At 39.4% G+C, this 21,437-nt stretch overlaps 1 protein-coding gene across 1 annotated transcript in view; it reads right to left on the bottom strand.

Annotated features, from left to right (window-relative positions):
- The window catches only part of VPS13B (vacuolar protein sorting 13 homolog B), a 404,032-nt gene extending 387,161 nt beyond the window's left edge, over window positions 1-16,871 (bottom strand). The window contains exons 1-2 of the mRNA XM_072328758.1: window positions 16,700-16,871; window positions 9,458-9,601 (exon numbers count right to left, since the gene is read on the bottom strand). Coding sequence (XP_072184859.1) covers window positions 9,458-9,601; window positions 16,700-16,846 — 291 coding nt within the window. The 5' untranslated portion in view covers window positions 16,847-16,871. The remainder of the gene's footprint in view (window positions 1-9,457; window positions 9,602-16,699) is intronic.
- Window positions 16,872-21,437: the final 4,566 nt, after the last annotated feature.

Genomic DNA, 21,437 nt, shown 5'->3' on the forward strand with positions numbered 1-21,437 from the left:
AACTCCTGAACTTTACTGGGCACAACTGTTAAAAAAAAAGAACCACAAAACAGGACAGTAACACTTCCAAGCAAACAGACAGAAAGGGAGAATGGTTCTCCAGAATGGAGAATCAGACATACACTCCACGATCCATACACAACAGAGAAGTAGATTAGATATAGCTCAATACTGAGTAGCCCCAAATAACTGTCTTTTAACAGGCAAGGAAATAGAGCTCTGTCTTCTTCCAAAAATCAGTGTCTTGTTTCATTTTGTTCAAGAAAAAATAAAAGAATTTTAATAATAACTAGAGGAATTTCACAACAAAGTAAGGATTATTTTGCCCAATGCCAGAAGGAAAATACCAGAAGAAAAATGCCCAAGGAACTGTATATAGTATGGACTTCTTCTTTAAGTTAACATGGATTATATGTTCACTTGTAGAAGGCAATCTCAACTTTTCCAACAGCTACATGCACAGTACACTTCTTTTGTTTAAGTACTTCTGTCCTCAATAAAGCAATCAGTATATAATAACAAACTACAGTTTTATAAGCCACATTTATGAGTAGAATACTCTTAATATGTAATAAAGGAAGAAAAGATAAGAGTACCATGACCTTTAAATAGAAGTCCTATGGAAGGAAACTTCACTACAGAAAGATTTAACACTACCAAAACTGGAGTACTTCAGGTGAAAATAATTGTTGTATTCTTAAGTAGATTAAAAGAAAAGAGAGGGATGTCTGTTGTTAACACCACACAACCCAATTTCTTTCAACTTTTATATAGATACAACCATAGTTCATTTTTTAACAAGTTAAGCAAAGTAAAACATCCTTAACAGAGCAGGAAATGAAGTTTTATTCACTGCACAAAATAAATCAACGAAACTGTAATGTCTGTTGATGACAATGAAACCACCAGCACATGCACTTGGGACTCTGATCTATTCTGTCCACCAGATGCTCCCTTCTTATGGCAGGCTGGTTAAAGGAATTATAGAGTTCATTGCGGCTTAAACAGATTTTTCTCATGCTGTTAAGTATTTTTTCTGAAGTTTTACTGCAAAATCTTAATGTTCATTATGATTGTAAGCAAATATCAAGAATGAACAACCTATAGCCCACAGGCCACATGCAGTGTGGCAGGACAATCCAGCTTGCCTGTTCCTTTTGGCCTCCCCTGCTATGAACCTCAGCTGTGCACCAGATGATTGCAGTGGTGCAGGCAGCCTGCTCCCCAGGACCAATTTATCTCACAGGCTTGTAGCCTCTCTCTCATAGTATAATGAGCCCATATTTAAATGAATGCTGAGAAAAGCATCCTGATGAGCTTCCAGGAAAGACGGCCACTTCCCACTGCCAGAACAATGCACTTACCCCACAGCCCTGCCACCATCCACATCTGAGGAGCACATGGAAAAGAGGATAGCCAGGAACAGGCCGAATGCACCATTTGGGATCAGCAGCACACTCTTGCCTATCCCTCCTTCACAGGTCTCCACCAGACCCTGCTTGGGGAGAAACTCTGGGGCAGAAAGTTACACAGGAAGGCAGAGGCTTCCAGAAAGCAACAGTCCTACAGTGCAGTCCAGGTGACATTCACATGCACCAAGTGCCCCAGAGGCCATAAAACATGACACTCTTCTGCCAGAAGAATTTTTAAAAAAATAAGAATAAAAAACAACAGAGCACCTGACCATCCAAAGCACCCAACAACTGCTTCTTCCCCTCAGTGAACCGTACAGCAGCACTGATTGCACTGCACTGATCACGAGACTGCTCTGCCCACAGAACTGAGTAGAAAATCACAGAGCTTCTTTAAAAAGTAATTCGTAATTATTCCCACAATTTTAAAATATCAACACTAACAAGCTTTGGGCCTAATGCTAAGTAATTACATATGACCACTACTGCAGCAGCTGTTAGCATATTTCAGGGAATCCTACTCTAACCTACAGCACTGAGTAATGCTGACAGGCTAACAATAAATAAATAAATAACACACGCCAGGAGCTTGGCTATGTAACAAAACCAGAAAAACAAAATGAATGTTCAGCTTTAATTGAAAATATTTGCAAATGAAATGGCTCCAATCAATAATTTTTTTTCCAAAAGAATGATTCATGCATCTACAATAAAAAATGGTAATTTTGTGTTATTCAACCTCCAATAAGAGACAATGAATGAGCAAGTACACTAATGAAGGACAGCAGTTTCAAGAACTACAAGGGCTCTCCAGACCTCTTCTAGACAGACAGCCTGTTAGATATCAATTAGTCATCAGCAGATCAGTGCCTGAGCAAAGGAACATTCAAGTTTGTTCTCGGATCTCCTGAGGGAAAATGTATTTGTTTAACAGGTGCATTCAAATTAAGATGACTGATAACTAGTTATCGCTGACTGTGTAATACACCTTCCCTGAGGTTCTGCAGAATGTAGAAAGTGGGATTTTCATATAGAAGAAAAGGTGCACAACTACAATGGAACATTTCCACGCTCTACTGGCAAAAACGGCAGTTCACTGGTACCAAGTTCATCGCTGACCATAAGTGCTCAAAATAAAACACAATTTGTGCATCAAAATTATTTGGCAAAAACCACCACCTAAGTGCAGGTATTCTAAAGTAAGTCACAAGTCATAAATGAATAAAGTGAACTTTTTCTGCTTAAATTCAATAACTGTATTTAATACATTATAATTGAGTCGCACCCTTCCTGAGAAAACACCACTCTTTCCAAGGGGAACAAGCTATAATTTCAGTATATGCTGTACTTCACAGAACTAAGAGCATTTTTTGTCTTTCAGAATTTTAAGAAGCCCTTACACCAAAGGTGGGTAACTTACAGGTTTTTTCCACTACAAAATCTGTAATCATGCCTATTCTGAAATAGGTTTGCTATAATGAGGAGCTAAAATACATTCCAACAAATTTAACTACGCTTTAATCTATCAACCAATGAGGAAAGACTACTTCCTCTCTAAGGAAATATTTTTAAGCACATTACCTCACCTCATTCCCTGTTAAACCATACACCAATCCAAACTCTTCACTCAACTACACGAAACAAAGCTGGATTGTAGAGTTCTAATTTTGATGTCAGCTGGACAAACCTGGAAATACTGCAAAGTAAATCACCTGAAGTATTCTAGATCTATGCCAGGGAAAGTGGAATCAGAGTCCAACCCCAGTCTTCCAGGAATTATGCCAAACGCGATACATAAATTCCTTCACCCTCTACCTTGCGACACAGACACTGACTATTGGCATTACATTCCCTTGCTGTTGTAGGTCATTGGAAAAAGCTAACTAAGATCAGTAAAGGCAGGAGGATTTCTCAATCTTTCTATTTTGTATTTCTGTATCTACACAGCAGAACAGTTTCTCATTACTTTACAAAGACAAACACATTAGTATTAGCATTTGCCTTAGTTAACCTATTTTCTGATCAGTGAGGCTCTGGTACCAAAGTTTCAACTCTTATTTATTCATTCTTGCAGAATTAATATAAATATTTAGAAAAACTTTCAGGAGCCAAGCTTATCAGATCAATACTCTGTTCTTTTTCTAACACTTGAAATAACAAAATTCTGCTCTGAAATGTGATTCCACAGTGATGACACAATTGCTCATCTTCTTGTGCAAATGGAGTCCACATCAACATTCAGTAACTTACACTGTGACGTCAATAATTACCAATCCCCCAAATTAACCACAGCAAAGAAGAAACCAGATAGCTTCTGCTAGCTCATAAATTGCCATCAACAGTAGGTTTATCCTGCAACAACCTTGTTCTGAAAGCAGTTGGGGATAAGTTTGAAAGCTGAGCTAAGTAACGATGAATGCAACTTGGCCTCCAACTTGCAATTCAGCCACATCAGTCACGTATCAGCCAGCTTCCATTCTCAGAGCTCTCAGAACAGGGCAGAACACAGACCATGACAGGGAGGAATTGCACTGTCTGCTGGCTAACATATGCCAACTGGAGCAGCTACCTGCCCAGGTCAATCCTACAAAGCAGTTTCTCAAATAGAAGATAATACACATTATCACCTTCGCTTCCTCCCAAGGATATATAGTCTCCCAATACATGAAATTACAGACACAACATTTATACCCTGGTTCCAAGTGTAGGCAGTCAGAATACTTACATGTTTCCAAAATCATTACTTGTTAATGTAAAAATCTCCCTACCAGTTTTAAATGTACTATATTTGCACTCCCATGTCAGGCAGAATCACAGAGACTTATCAAGCTCAGAAACATGTTATTTGATTGCAAACAATCACAAGCAAAACTTAAGTTGCACAACTACTCATTTTCTTAAACTTACATATATACATACACACACTTCCCTTTATACTTATAATTTCCTGTCACTGGGATATTTAACACAAGGAATGTCACCTGAAATATAACAGCGTATGTTAATCACTATTGTTAGTGGGAAGAATTAATAGTTCCCATCTGTCAACAGGTTTTGTTTTCACTATTAGAAACAGACAGCATTAACCTGTGAATTTATGGGAAGTAATTCTCCTGAGCTCCCACTTGTTCTACCACAACACCAAAATCCATAGACTTCTAATAAGCGAGATACAATAATCACCCCTGCATCAGCTCTGATGCACAGCCTACTGCACCTTCCATGACCATACTAAGATTCTGGCTTGCTACATGCAGTTCCTTCAATTCCCTGGCAGCACAGCTATTTCAAAGGAAAAAAAAATAAAACATAACACTGGATGTTATCCTAGCTGGTACAGAATTATTATTAAAGTTTCAACAAGTCACTTTCTAAATGATGCTTTGTTGAGAGTTCAACCCAATATTGTAGCTAAATACACAGTCTGGGCTCTGCACATTTTTCATGATTACAAGACATAAAGATGGCCTGTGAAACAATGACAGAAAGAAAGTGTTTTGGTTTGTTAGAGGGAAGAAAGGAAAGAAATATACGTTGACTACCATTCAGGCGGACACATGCCTTACAACAGAACTGTCAGAAATGTTGTTTTTTTTTTTTCCCACTGCTATCATTACCTTATTAAAGTCTGGAATAATACAAAATACAACTTTGTAAAACAACTGTTTAACTCTATACTGCATGCTCTATTTGTATAACGAAACAAAAATTAGATTCCCACAATTGAAAAATGGTTAAATGTATCTGCCAAGACATACTCCCAGTATGGCTTGCAGCTTCTACAACAACAAAACTCCAAACACACTCTTGTTCCAAGGAAAGTTTACAGGTTACATTCTATTTTCATACTTGCCTATGCGCAAGAGGTTCCTGTTGTTTCAACTGTCAGCAAATGAAAGAAACTATTTTCCATCAACACTGATATTGAACATGTAAGAATATCACATGAGCATTCTTAATTATCTGCTGACCTAACTCAAAACTTTGAGATTCTGAATTGCCAGCACGCTGTTTTCTTAATCAATCATCTCAGTTTTGAAAAATGGACCTTGCAGTATCAGCACAGAATTTCATACCTGTCATTAACCTTGAGATTATGCCTCAGATAATACTACATGACAGTTTGCTTCCTGTAGGGCAGGTCTCCATATACTCTTCACCTTATACTTTGTATACAACATAAAAATTCACTATCAGTCTTGCTCATCTAAAAATATCGGTTATTTGGGAAGATTTCCTCTCCACGAGAGAAATAAGGCATTGGAATGGGCTGCCCAGGGAGGTGGCCAAGTCACTGTCCCTGGAAACGTTCAAGGAAAGAGTAGATGTGGCACTCAGGGTATGGCTGAGTGGGCATGGCAACAATGGGTTAACCATTGGACTAGATTATCTTAGTGGTCTTTTCCAACCTTAATTATCCTATGAAGAAGTCATCACTATGAAAACAATCAAGTCCTAAATGAAAATATTTCAGAAACAGAGAGCTTCAGCAGAAAGGTAAACTACTAAAGACTGTGAGTTAGTCTTCCAGTGTCAGGTTTTAACATACTTTCACTATCACTGAACAGTACATGCATATGCTCTAACAGAAAAAGTACTCCATCCATACAGCCACATTCAACTAAGTTACTACAACTGAGAAGGGAAAAATAGATAACAAACCACAACGGACCTGAAAAAAGCTACACCACCTAGACAAACATATAACTGTACCCTCATCACCAAATACAAGCCTTCTGTCTTCACTTTCAGAGCCTTTCTTAACCTTTCTGCACACCATATCTACCATCTTGATCATTTCCTAGTCAAGATTAATTTCTGCTTTCAGCATTCTTTGATGACAGTCTCTACTGATTTCCAGATAAATCTGAAAATCATGCCTGCTATTCTGACAAGCAAACTTATGAGCTGGTCTCCACTGTTTACAAAGTTACAATATTCCTTCAAAACCTTCTTTGTAATACCTCAAAAAAGGAATAGTGGTTAACAGTCCACATGCTGATCCAAAAAAAAAAATAATAAATACAAATGGTTACAGAAGCGCAAGAAAACCAGGAATTTTTTTTAACGGCCTTCCCTGACTGCGAAATTTGTTACAGAATCATAGAAGATCCTGAGTTGGAAGGCAGGGCAAGGATTACCAAATCCAACTCCTGATTCTACACTAGACCTTGTTCCAGAGACAGCTTTCATCAAGCTCCAGTTTCTCCTGATGTACTGTGTCCTGATTAAAGACAAGGACCCAAAATTGAAGCACTAATACAGACAATGCATTTCTCCTTGACTCTCTCCACTTGCGTCATTTCCAAGACTAAAAACCACAGAATTCAAGGTTGAACAGCTAAAAGTTTAGTCCTGTGGTTAGCTGTGATGCCAGTAAGGTGAAAGATACAGATGCAGACTTGTCCTTCCCAATTAGCACAGAATTTAAAGCCTCCTAATTGAGCAAGGAGATATCATGACAGGAAAGAAGGAAGAGGAGTGAGCAAATAATTTCAAATAGCTTCTAAATAAGAAAAAAAAAAAAAAAAAAAAAAAAAACACCACAATTGGTGGATAGGAAAGAAAAAATGTAATTAAGGTCCAGCAGGACAAAAAAGGTGACTGAACTCTGGGGTGGGAATCCGTCTCTGAACAATGGGATTTCAATTCTGTGTAATACTGGAAACTCAACTATTCATGAGACTACATTTAACATTCATGAAGAACAATATCAGAGTAATTTACCATAACTGAACAAATAGAAGTCAGAAAGCAAGTTCAAAACCACGTGTAAGTGCATAAAAACACATTTCCACCATACTTATCAACATCTGATAGCTTTGATAACATAAGGGGTCATGCCTCAACCTCAGTGCTGCAGAAGTCTACATTCAAAAGCAATAAATCAAGCACAATTGCACTAAGGAGACAGATATCAAAATAAAATCCAAAATGCCACATACTAAATTACTGTGGTAACAGCATTAACCTAATTTATAACCAAGACTACATGCATAGAATGTCCTACAGAACACCACCTTAATCCCTGCAAAGTTCTGTTCCTGATGCACTGAAGTTTTATTTTCTTACAAAGGAGACATGCTTATTCAGCACGTCTTCCAATTACAGAAGTGGTACTATTATCTGCAAAGAAGGAAAGAGGAAAAGCAAGGAAAAGAAAACTAATTACCATCATCAACGCTCAAACCTCCCAATGTGATAAAAACACTAGTTCCACACTGTGGTTATTGTTGAGTTCACTCAGTGATATACAGGTACAAAGTATTTCTGCTTAGAATATTAACATAAAACCAGAAATTAAGCCATTAAAGCCTATTTCAAACTCTCCTCTCAATCAAGGAGATAATGCAATTAGTTAGCAGCAAAAAAAAATAACGAGTAACACAGCAGCACTACAGCACGGGCATACAGAAGCATTTCCAAGGAACAAGTCTTCGAAAAACTACACGGAGAGCTTTCTTTGTTCATAACAACTTGTAGGGTCCTCTGCCAAATAATTTCAAATGATACTGTGTACTTCAATCCCCACGCATAGCCAAAATAAACATGTTTTGAAGTAGGTTCCTTCCAAGGAAGAAAGACATCACTCAGTAGGGAGGTCAGGGAAGGAATTTTTTGCTCAGGTGAAATCATATATACACTCATTGGGGATTTGGCCTGAGGAAGGAAATGCAAGACTATGGCAGCAAACTTACGAGAATTAAACAGCTTCCTTGCTAATTGTATTCTTCATTAGTACAAAATTCTGTGCAGAGGAGTTTTAGCTGGAGACAAATTCACTGGAAGATGTCTTACTACAACCTGTTTTACTACAATCTTCCACAGAGAGATTCTATTTTTTCAGGTTTTTTTTTCCAATCATTAATTAGAAACTTCTACAATAATGCCTTCGCCACCTGCACAGTCACACCACAAATTAGAACAAGAATTTAGTTTAAAAAATTAATATTCAAAAACATTTAATAAAATCCAAACTGTTGAATCTTTAAACCAGATCCTCAGAAAACAGCGTGTTATCATTTACACTTATTAGTAAAAGATAATTCTTCTATGGCACAGATTCAAATGTTACACTCCTGACTGTTCATAGTACTGATTTATCCCAATGTCAGATGTAACGTTCAGAAATCCTGTACTGCTCCTGAATCTTAAACATCTGTAACAAATACTTGTTTTGAGAGTACTTTATAATCATGACATTTGACCTTTTGCTTTATGCACCACAAAAATTAAGTTTCAAATACCATGCAAGCAGGAAATCTGATCATTCCAGCAGTAGCCATCTACATGGTCCAATATTAAATATTAGTTCTGAGTTGCATAAAGCCATGGGGTACAAATCTTCTTCTGCAGCTTCCATAATTAGTTGTAATTCACTGCTTCTAAAACACATTTCTCAAAGAACATCTGGCCTCACAACCTTACCTCCAGATTGGGAAAGTACTTAGTATTTGGTTGTTGGTGTGTGCATGTATGTGTATATGTACATGCACACAAGCAACATACATTAAGTATAAACACAGAATACGAGCATTTACTTTCTAGGTGGCATATCTAGGCCCAGGTATTTCTGCTCCAGCAACAAAAGCCTTTTTAGCCCTGGACCTGTAGAAGAAATTTACAAGAATAAAACATAATTGAAAGCATACTCTGATGTTATTGCTGGCTGATAACTAATTAGTAACATGAAATATTAACAGCTCATCAAGCTTCCTAGCAAACACCTGAGAGCTTTGCACAACCTGGAAGTTTCTTCTACAGGATTTCTAATAAGGACTCCATATTGAAATTAAAATGAAAAGAAGGATTAAAAAGAAAGAAAGACACAAAGCTTTCCTGGAGTTAAAGCATAAAACTGCTTAAGACAAGTTTAACATTAACAAGTCAGAGTATACTTTGACAAGATCAGAAAAACAACAATGTTGAACCATTGCATATCTGCTGTGCCTGATTCTTCAGATGGCTTTAAATAAGGTGACCTATACATGCTATTATTCTCACCAGTTCCTCAATGTTAGAGAGACATCCGTTGTATTTCTTACCTGAGCTCCATCCTTTAATTTCAAGATGCATTCCATTGTATTGATAGTGATGACAACTGGTTCTGATCCCAATTTTGTCCATGGCACATGAATCCGAAGCTCATGAATATGCCCACTTAAAAAAGTAAATGGTAGTTTCAGCTCCTAATAACAAAAGAAACAGTGATGAATTAACTAACTGCTAAAATACGTCAAAACAGGACACTTGTAACTTAAAACAATAAGGTTTTAGCACAAAACATAGATCAAAGGTTCTTCCCACTCCTCAAATCATCAGTGTGCTACTGGGCTTAGCAACTAACCCACCAATTGCTTGCACACATCCATTACAATTGTTCTGTTAGAAAGACCCATCTGGATTACCACGTCCTTGATAATAAGAGGTTAAAAACCAACTCTTGCATGAAGGTACCACAAAATCTCTCACTATTACAGAGACAAATAAAAATGAAAAAGATGAAAAAAAACACTTAAACTGATGCATGACCTGCATTAGAAAAGGAATTTGGAATTAAACATTAAGCATCAAAAAATCCAGAGAAAGGCAATTTCTTCCAAAATATTTTAGTATTTTGACTTCTAAGAGTTTGGTACTCTTGAGATTGGCAACAAACAAAAACAAAATCCATACAGAAGCTATGAGCAACTGGAGCCTTAGTGAGAAATAACGAGGGCATTGGGTTGTTGGGTTTTTTTGCTGTTGTTAGATGCATACTGACTTGCTCCTTTCATTTTTTATAAGTGCAATTTTTATTCTTATTTTTTTCCTATTGCTAAAATAACAACAAAGGTTAAGGAAACAAGCCAAACAGATGAGGTCAAAACAGAAACAATCAAATCAAAATCACTCTATAAAGCAAACGATTTACTTGGTACATTTTCTTTGATTTACAAGTGGGAATTTCCTTCAGCGTGTTATGAACAGTAAACCTGTTGAACACCATCAGGATGCAACGCTTTCCATTTTCCAAACTCGTAATGAGAATTTAAAACAAAAAATGACATTAAAATGGCAGAGTTTTATTTAAGAAAAAAAGGCCACCAAGCCAGCCATTCTAGACTAGGAAATACAAAAGGTATAATTTCATCTGCTAATTTAATTAGCACTCTTATGCTTGTATTTTATAATGCCCTTTTTAATAACATTATTATTTATTCATCATAATCCCCAAATAATGACAGATGCACTCGTTAGAGAAGAAGTAATTTATTCTCTTTTGATTCACAGCATTCAAGGTGTTTCCCTCCCCACACTAAATTACTCAGTAAATAAGAAGTTATCAAGCTCTTCACTGGTAAAATCCAGACTCCTCACCAAAGCCTAGCTTAGACTTTACACAGCCTTAAAAATTGGTGCTTAGCTCTACCAAGTCAGTCCTCAACCCCTAACAAGTGCCTGGTACTATCCAGCTCATGCAGCAAACACATCTCTGCAGGACAGCACTAGAGAGCCAGATGCCCCATACAACTTGTCAACAAACAGCACAAGGTGCAGAGGTTTAGATACACTTTGTATCTCAGGTACAGATCACAGGGCAGCACACAGGGTACTTTCCCATACTTCAGATCCAAAGTGCTGGTATTTCCATAGTACGCTCAGAGGTTCTCAGGGAAGCCTGAGCTTAACACACACCAGACAGAACAGCCACCTGCAGCTGGAGACCAGAAATCAGATTTAAAATAACAAAACTTTAGTGCAAAATGAACAGTATTTGATAATGCATTGGAATTTTCAGTCAGCATTTGCAAATACTAAACACTCAACCATTTTAATGGTGAAGGGACAAACAGAACTCTTCTGAGGGAACTGGAGCTGCTCTGTCTAGAGATGAGGAGAGACCTCATAACTCTGTACAATCTGAAACGATGGCATCAGTCTCTTTTCTGAGGTGAAAAGAGTAAATTGGACTTGAGTAAATATTCTCAAGTTGCACCATGACAGGTTTAGATTGGACATGAGACAGAAGGTCTTCATGGGCAGGGTAATCAAGCATTGGAAATGGCTGACCAGGGAGGTACGTAGTGGAGTCCTTACACCAAGGAGGCATTTAAGAGATGTGTGGATGTGGCACTGAGGGATGTGGTGTAGTGATGGGACTCCAGAGGTCAGGTGGACCATCAGACTGGTCATCTTGAAGGTCTTTCCCAACCTAAATGATTCTATATGATATGGAAGTACTGGAGCAGGTCCAGAGAAGGGCAACAAGGCTCGTGAAGGGCTTGGAGAATCAGCCCTACGAGGAGAGGCTAAGGAAGCTGGGGCTGTTTAGTCTGGGGAAAAGGAGGCTGAGGGGAGACCTTATCGCCCTCTTCCAGTACCTGAAAGGTTCTTACAGCAAGAGTAGGGCAGGTCTCTTCTCACTAGTGACAAGTGACAGGACGAGGGGCCTTCATTCTCAGAGGTTCGTCATAGACCTTCTCACGTAAACAGACAAATGTGTTGTTTTAATGAAGTGTTTTCCTTCACCTCATTCACAAACACTGAAAATTTTAGCTAAAAGACTCTCAAAATTCAGCCTCAGGCAAACAATCGACATCAAAATAAAACTATATTTTAATCCAGATAGTTTCATTTAATCACCAAAAAGCAAGTGCAGGACAGTTCAGCTATGGATATCACTATACAGATAATACAGTAAATTAAAAATTACCTTAAGCTCTTTAGCTTTTTTTTTTTAGTGATCAAAAAAATACATGACCTATAAAAAAAATCCACATTACAGCTTAAGGGACAGCGCTTTCACAAATCAAGCAACAAACTATTACTTACAATAACAAAAATAAGCTTTCTTTCCTAACTCACATAGGTAATTTTTATGCCAGTCATCATCAATATGCTGCATCTCTTGAGATCCTGACTTGCTTCCATACATTGAAGCTGAGTTTTTATTTCTCCACTCCAGAACAGACCTTCTTTTAGCATTCACTAGGTAGAACACTTTTAATAGCTGTATGATAATGCAAAAAAATGAACACAAGTAGAAGCCCTATTTAATTGAGGCAATGCAGACAAGCATACACTGACACAGAACTCCCACACATTAAGAAAACATATTTCCTTTGTTTTAAAGGAATTTTGATTCAGACTGTGTCTGGCATTAACCTAATTGCACAAGTTAAGTTTCTTTGGGGCAATGCAGAGAAATCTTCAGTAAACAACACAAAACAAACACGTACCATATTTAGTAACTTGTTTATAATACAGCGTAACAAAGATCATTTTTATTTGTCCTTTCCTGTGCCACATTTCCCCTCTCATTGAGTATGACATGAAATTCTGAACATATTTTTGTATTATGACAGATTAGGCCTTACATTTTACATTTTACATCTGCGTTATATAAAGTCTTAAGAAGTTATCACAGGGTTAAAAACAAACTCATGGAATTGACACACAGAAACATGGAATGGCTTGGGTTGAAAAGGACCACAAAAATCATCCAGTTTCAACCCTCCCACCATGGGCAGGTTCGCCAACCACAAACCAGGCTGCCCAGAGCCACATGCAGCCTGGCCTTGAATGCCTCCAGGGATGGGGCCTCCACAACACCACAGAAAACAACAGACCCTTAATCTCCCATGCCCTAAAATTCAAGACTCTCCCAAGCTTTGGTGTAATGAAGAAGAACAATTACTCAACAATAGTATTAACTGAAATACCTTTCTTTCAACATTCAGCATTGTATGTAGCTCGCAAGAAACACTGCAGCACATAACACAAACATAACGAGGCCATATAAATGCTCTCATTTTCTTAATTTAAGTACACTATCTTTTTTTATATATATTCACAATTTCCGAATGCTTTAAGATTAGAAGTTTCAGTCATTATAACACTGTAAGGTTTCCTGGATTTTTCTACTGCACATGTATTTAAACAAATACACTCTTACTGCAACACAATTAGCACTTCAGGTGTCATTACATTACAGGAGCCTTAATCTTAAAAGAAGCTATACTGTGCTGATTTCTTTATTAATCTATCTTCACAAGAGCAAAAGGCGACATAATGAAACAACATACTAGCTATGCTGCCAGTACTTTTCAGGTAGCTAAAGGTTTAAGGACACTACAGTCACAAACTGATTACATTTCTAATTAACTTTTGAAACTATTTTCACCAATGTACCACAATCTGCTGGCCAGATAAAATACATTTGAAGAACCATTGCATCACTATAGAAGCATCAAACCATTAAAACATATGAACAAATCTGCCTTGACTGCAGGATATTTGGTTGGAGGGTGCATCGGTAAGACCTGCACTATAAGTCCACATACAGGAGGTTGCCTCCCTGCACCCTTATCTTCATTTCTGTGGCTACACTGCCTTGAAAATACAGGAGCAAGAGAACACCGCAGCAAAGAGTCTTTCGAAGACTTCAGTGAAACTCAGTAATCTTCAGATCAATTGTCCGCTGTCTTCTCACCAAAGGTTGTTTCATTCCCACCCCCCTTCCCGAGTCTGTACTTTAAAAACTAACATAGTAAACCATGATGCTACAGAAACGTATACAAATTGTAAGAAGAGCTCACTGTCTATCTCATCTCTTTGGTACCATGGTGTCAACAGAAACATACCACACAAATTAGCTATCAAGCTCACAGCTAGCTCTGTTATTCTGATACTGTAGGGAAACAATATTTAAAGTTTAATTATAAATTACTTTCTCTGATCTTTGGGATGACAGACAACCTTTTGCACCCCATTTTCATCTATTCTTTGGGATTCTGTTTAGAAGCCTGTAAGAGCACGCAATGTGACACTGCAACTCCAACATCAGCTGACACACAAGAAGTGAGAGAAGAAAGCAATACATTTATTCCCAGAACTGCTTGTAAGGTTCAGGTAGTCTAGCACTTCAGATACTATTCCCAAATCATCACCTAGAGTTCCACAGAAGCTGGAATCCTCTAAAAATGTTCAAGGTTGCCAAAGAAACTAACATATATTGGTAACTTCTAGAGACTTTAACTTTTTAAAGGGAGTTCCCAGCCAGTTGCAGAGCTTATTATTTATATTCACACATACTCAAAAAGAGTTTTGTCAAGCAGGCACAAAGCAGCATCTCTATGGGGGAGAGGGGAAGATATCCTAAATACACTCTCTACAGGACCAAGCAAGGTCTAGAGTGTAAGAGCCACACTAAGATATCCATTCTTATATATAAGATATATTACATTATATCTTATATCTTACATAAACACATAGCCAAATAATAATGTTAAAGAACAAAGACTAGTAAAGGCAAGGGGTGCTCCCTATTTCTTCGCACAATAGCAAAGATACTAACAGACCACATTCAGTATTTACAGACCCTGCTGATAAACAGGTAGGCAAAGGTGAGGCCGGGAATCACCTACAAGCAAGTACCTGAAAGGGAACGATAGAAGAAGTGATGGCAAAATCCTATCAGCGTCAGGTAATACATATAGTTTGATACTATCCCAAGTCACTATTTATTGTGAGGACAAGCCTTCCTACAGGAGCAGTATAGCTCCTGGAGAAGAGAAGGCTGTAAGGTAACACTCCTTACAGTCTTTCAGTATCCAAAGGGAGCTTAAAAACAGGAGGGAAACCAACTTTTTACGTAGTCTGAAAGTAAAAAGGCAAAGGGGAATAGTTTTAAACTCAGAGGATATTTAGATTAGACGTTAGGAAGAAACACTTGGTTCACAGGGTGGTGAAGAGCTTACACAGGCTGTCCAGAGAAGCTGTGGATGCCCCATCCATGGAGGCATTCAAGACAATGTTGGATGAGGCCCTGGACAGCCTGACAGCGGGTGGCAGCCGTGCCCATGGTAGGGAGATGTTAACTGGATGGGCTTTAATATTCCTCCCAACCCAAACCATTCAGTGATTCTATAGCACTGAGACAGTCTACCTGAAGCTTTCACAACCAAGACTGAAGATTTCAAGACATCTACACAAAGTAGACCTGATCTAATGCTGGCAGCAGTGCTCAGAGCAGGTGGCTGGACTGAGACCTCCAGGACTTCCTTCTAGTCAGCTCTTGTGTGATTCCACAATATTCACACTAAAAGAAGGCTTTGAATACTCATTCACAGGTATAACACATCCTACCAATTGAAGTCCAGTATTCACACTACCTGTCTGGGCAAGCTGCAGGAAGGAACTAAGTAACTAAAAGGCAGTTACCACAGAGACAATAGAGGCTACTGAATACTGGATAGAAGATAAATCAGAATCTTTACAGAAAGACAGAATATTTCACAGAATCTCTTAAAAGACTTGATCCTATTCTGAAGGTGAATCAAAGATACTTTCCTTAAATACTTGGAGTCCCCCCAGTTAAGATCACACCATCTCCTGTCCACTCCAATGTCTTCATCTGATAAAAATGAGGAAAATTTTCCCTAATGCTCAGTTTAAGTATCTCTAAGCACAGTTTATTCCATCCTTTCTTTTTCACCCATGGAAGTTGACCATAATTTTAGATAAAATGAGGCAAAGGCTAGAACTCAGCCCTTATCTTTTTTCTCTACCATTGGCCATATTATCTAAATCATCTTTTTTCCTTTGCTGCAATAATCTCAGCTCCTTCTTCAGCTGAACACAGGGCCTTAAGTCAGACTTGTAACACCACACAGAGCAGATTTATCTGTCTGACACACTTTAAACTGTCAACAAAGATAAGCATAGAAGGAAGCAGTTTCTCAGCAAAGTCTTTTCCTGCTCATATTAACTACAGGCTCCAAATCCTATATCACCTGTTTTAAACAGTAAGCATTTTCTTTCTAATGAAAAGTGCTGTGGAGTCTCAGATCTAATCCACACAAACTAGCTGAATAAACCCATCCCTCAATCACTCTTTAGCTTAAATGTAACTAGAACAATAAAAACTGGAGCCATAAAACAATACAGAGAATACAAATCTGTGTTTAGTTTGCATAATTAGAAAAAGAAGTTCCACTTGGTGAAATTTTGAACTAGTTGCTATATGCAGTTAGTAAATATGACTGGAAAAGTAATACAGCTAGATGTAAAACAGCCATCACTGAAAGAATGAATAAACATACAAAAAGCTTCTTTTCACACCCTCTAACTTGTAGGCTACACAAAGAATTATCATTCATCACTAAACAAATGGCATGGAATAATGTAAGAATAACTAAAAGCAGGAAAAAAATTGCATAGTAGTAAAGTAGTAAACAGTTACCTATGAAGACTCATGCAAACTATTAGGTCAAGATGTTTTAACTCAAAGACACAGAACATACCTGCTCCAGCACATCCAACTTTAACTCAAGTTTACTGAGAACAACATCTCCTCCCCAGAGCGACAACTGCAGATCCGAAGGCTTCAAGTTCTTGATGTAGCGATTCACATAACTCATCAAAATGGGAGTTACGTAGGACTCCAGCATTCTGGGGGATTTCTAAACTGCAGGGCAAGGGATAGGAACAAACACAAGGCAAAATGTTATTTACAGACTTGTCAGTACAACCGCCAATAAAACAACTGCCCTGCTATTAGGACATATGAACAAAACATACTTCAAAGCCTAAGCAGAGGTATACTTAGCATGTAGAGATGTGTGTAAAGGTAAAAAAGACACCCAGTTGACAGTCCAGCTGCCTACATTAGTGAACCTGCAGCCTCCACACATAGAGATGAGCACTAAGTGGTGCCTTCACTATGCAAAAGCAGAGGTCAAGTTGCCCAATACTTTCAAATAAGCGTTAAAAGAGGAGCTACAACTCAATCTATACGACCACCCCCCCGCTTTCCATTGACACACATTCATATTCAAGTGTCACCTGAGGAGCAGCTCGCCGATCTCCCCGAACTCCCTCAGCTCCCAGCAAACTGCCTTCCTCCAGCGCCCAGCTACGTTAACGCCGGGCACAGCTCAACACGCCTCCTCACCCCACCCCTTCCAACACATCCACGCTCCCCTCAACTGCTCCTTCCCCGCCTCTCCCTTCCAGCCCCTTACCGGCTCCTCAGAGCCCCGGGGAAGCTCCTTGCGCTCCCGGCCGGGACGCGAGATCCCGGCGCAGGCAGCCGCTCCCGCTGCTGCCCGCCGCACGGCCGCTTCCGGGTTCTCTGCAGCGTACGTTCTCCTAAAGCGTCCGGTTGGAACCGCGAGTCTTTTATATGCGCGCCAGGGCTGCCGGTCCCGCCGGAAGGATTTCGCGATGCACCAGAAAGACCGGAAGTTAGGCTTGAAGCTGGGGAAACACTCTGCCAGGAGAGGGGGAGAGGGCAAAATGCCGTGCGCATGCGCGATGTCTGGCTGGGGGCGGGGCGGGGAGGGAGTGGCTGTTGAGGCGGTGTCTGACGGGCCGGGCCCGAGTGTTGAAGCATTCCGGGCTGCATTCATGATGGCAGTCACCGCATCCACCATTCATAGCAGAGCGTAATATTTGGCCGTTCTTCAGCATCTGTGGCATGTTAACCTGCTGGAGATGGTAGCAGGAAGATAAATAAATATATAGATAGATAAATAAATGTATAAAGTGACCTAAAGCATCTCCCCTACGAGGAGAGACTTAGGGAACTGGGTCTGTTTAGCCTTGAGAAAAGAAGGCTGAGAGGGGACTTGATCCAGGTTTATAAATACCTGAAGTGTGGGAGCCATAGTGGCGAGGCTGGTCTGTTTTCAGTAGTGCGTGGGGACAGGACTAGGGGCAATGGGCTGAAACTTCAGCATAGGAAGTTCCGCACGAATGTGCGCAAGAACTTCTTTACAGTGAGGGTGACGGAGCACTGGAACAGGCTGCACAGGGGGGTAGTGGAGTCTCCTTCTATGGAGATATTCAAGACCCGCCTGGACGCCTACGTGTGCGACGTGGTGTAGGGAGCCTGCTTTGGCAGGGGGGTTGGACTCGATGATCTCTGGAGGTCCCTTCCAACCCCTACAGTTCTGTGATTCTGTGACCTTTTCTAAAGGACATTCCTCCAACTTTCAATTTCTCTAGTGCTCACGTTCTTGGATGGTTACTTCCCATAAGTGCCACACACTTCTGTCCCTGTGCTAGAGCTGTGGGAATGGTATGTTGAATTTCACTGATAAAACTTCTTGAGAGTCTGCTCTGTGAGCCAGCTCAGTGAAATAATCTATGTTAACGGAAGCAACCTTGTTTATAGCACAGCCTCCCCATAGAATTACATTGACAAACCAGAGGGATATGCCAACAGATAAGCAGAATGTTGAAGCACACCCTAAGCGTACATCAAAAGCCTACATTTTCAACAGAAAAACATTCCTCTGTTTCTTTGTCCGTTATGTGATTGCTTGTGAATGACACATCCAATCAACACTGGAATGTTTTCTGAAAGTTTGGGATGGAAGAACAACGCCCTATTTTGGTGAAAGTCAGTAAACTGGATGAGTAGGGGAGACACGTTGTATTCCTGGCAGCTGCTTGGCAGACCTAGCAGCTCTGAACAACTCTGTAGTTTTCCTGGCAGTTATTACCATTTCGTATAACTACCTCCATCTCAACTCCAGTTCGAGTACGTTGACGCCCTGAATAATTCCTACAGAAAAAAAAAAAAAAAAAAAGAAAAAAGAAAAGGAAGAAAACAAAAGAAAAGAAAAGAAGAAAGACAAAAGACACTGCATGGGAATCAGTCTTTGACACAAAGGAAATGGTTGGCAGGAAAGCAGTCAGAGAGAGTTACATGAGGTTCCTGAATTGCAGAGGATGAGAGCTCAGTATGCAGGGAAATTGCAGGTAAGAGGCAGAGGAACGGGCCCCAGTGCAGCAACAAGGGCATGTTTACTGGGACTGTCAGCACTGGGTTGCTGCCTGAGCTAGCCTGATTTGTTCAGTATTTCGGCAATCCAGTGAAACGTGTAGGACAGGTAGAACCAAAAAGTGCAGATCTGGTGACGTGCACATCTCCATTCGTATGGTAGCAGACCTGAGTAATTCTGAATCCATTAAAAGCTGGTAAAACTGTGTATATTTTAACCTGGAGAGAGGGAAGGTATGTACAGTATTGTGTAACATTTTGCCTGAAATGTGAAGGTGACACGACTTAAAGGAGGTGATATATCAGCGAAACACAAAATGGAAGGGAAAAACAGAGTTCATAAAGTCAGGAAAGACAAGACAAGAGACAGTAAGTGGCTGTTCTGCTACCAGAGGCTGCAGTCAAGGGGAAAATCAAGGAAATTAAGCATTTAATTATATATAAGCAAACATAATAAAAGCCTGTGCAGCAAATCAATAGAATCATAGAATGGCTCGGTTTGGAAGGGACCTCAAAGATCATCTAGTTCCAGCCACCTTCCATGGGCAGGGTTACCAATGACAAAATCAAACACTAGAACAGGTTGCCCAGGGCCTCAATTATTTCACTTCTACCTCTTTTGTTCACAAACTTAAACTAGCCTTTTCTTCAGAGCACTGTTTTGGAAAGCCCCCTGCAACCATGTTGAGTTTGACAGCTGTTACACTTCTCATGCCAGACATCGAGTCTCCCACCCCTTGTATATCAGACAGCCTGGGGCTGTAACATTAACAGAGGTTTTTGGAGACAGCTTGGCCCAGACTGTCTGCAGGAATCTGAGGTTACTGACAAGGAGTGTTGGGATACAACCTTCCCTCTTTCATTGGGAAAAAATAAATGTCACAACTCTAAACTTCTTTGCCATGTCCCTTAACTGGATATTTTAACAGGATTGACTCACCAGGCAAACTGCTGTCCATATCTGCCTTGTGGGAGTATCCTGCCCATCCTGCTCCAAAGCCTACAAGTGTAGTGGCACAAATGCAAGCAGGTGGTCCCAGAAGCCATCAATCTACCCGCATAGGGGAAGGTACTGTTTTGTGACAATGTAGTCTAGTAAGATGCCCCAAAGACAGCGAGAGATTAATGGCATAAAATTGTTGGTGACCCTAAATGAGCAATACTGAGATATTTCAAAAACACCTGTAAAAGAAAATAAGTAAATAAATAAATAAATATGTCTTGGGCTTCTTCCACCTGTCTCAGATGCTAAAACTGGGCCTAATTAATTTCACATGGTTGTTTGAGTTGAATTGGCAGTGAATTTGCAGTGTTTCATGGTGATTGCTTGTTTTGATTTTATTGCAGTCATAATATAATTTGCCCTTTGTGTTTCATTGGCGATTTCCTGAGCTTGTGACAGTACAGCCTCAAATTATGAACCTCCTAAAATTTTTCAGTCTTTAAAATAATATTAGCAAAAGCAAGCTATATATATCAAACCTGTTTCCTTATTGGAATTGCATTGCTTATGTGACATCATGTATCTAATTACTGAATCATACACAGCCATCAAGAAGAGGGGAACAAAAGATCACTGTGCTGTTGTTGTTGCTCTGAGGTTGTTCTCAAATTCAACTCAGTGCACACAGATCTGAAATTCAAAGGTAAAAATAAGTAAGTAATAAAGGATAAATTTGCACATGCACTTTCAGTGTTTGTTTGGTACATTCCAGATTTAAAGCTGCAGACAGTTGTCTATCGTAAGCTTCATTTGTTCTTCTTTTCCCTAAATTTTGAATGAAAATTAAACTGAAAAAGCGTTCAGATATAGTTTTGAGGTAGTAATTCTTTTAGAGTGTTTCTGAAAACCGAGTTGTAGCACCTTTAAAATGGAAAATCAGAGTTCAAAAGGAAAAGGCTATTGTTAAAGTAAGTACAGTATTTTTACCTATGATTATGAGCACAACTTCATTGTAGTGCTGAAGTCCAGACTAAGTAGAACTGGAAAGCGTTGATTTAGTGAGCTAAATTCACAAAGCTCTGGAAACAAGCGGCCTTTGACGTACAATCCCAGCCCAGTTTTTGCAAACTTCCCCGCTGTTTCCCCATCAGTGTGTTAAAGAGGAAATCCTCCTTACAAACCTGCCCTCAGAAGGGAATGTAAGGAACCAAAACCACCTTAAACAGAGACAGTAGCATAGGTATGGAGAGGGGCTGGTCCAAATAGGTGGGGACATGCAGGTTAACTATGATAATTGGTGCTTTTAAAA

Source organism: Excalfactoria chinensis, chromosome 2 (assembly GCF_039878825.1).
Source record: "Excalfactoria chinensis isolate bCotChi1 chromosome 2, bCotChi1.hap2, whole genome shotgun sequence".
Classification (NCBI taxonomy): Eukaryota; Metazoa; Chordata; class Aves; order Galliformes; family Phasianidae; genus Excalfactoria; species Excalfactoria chinensis.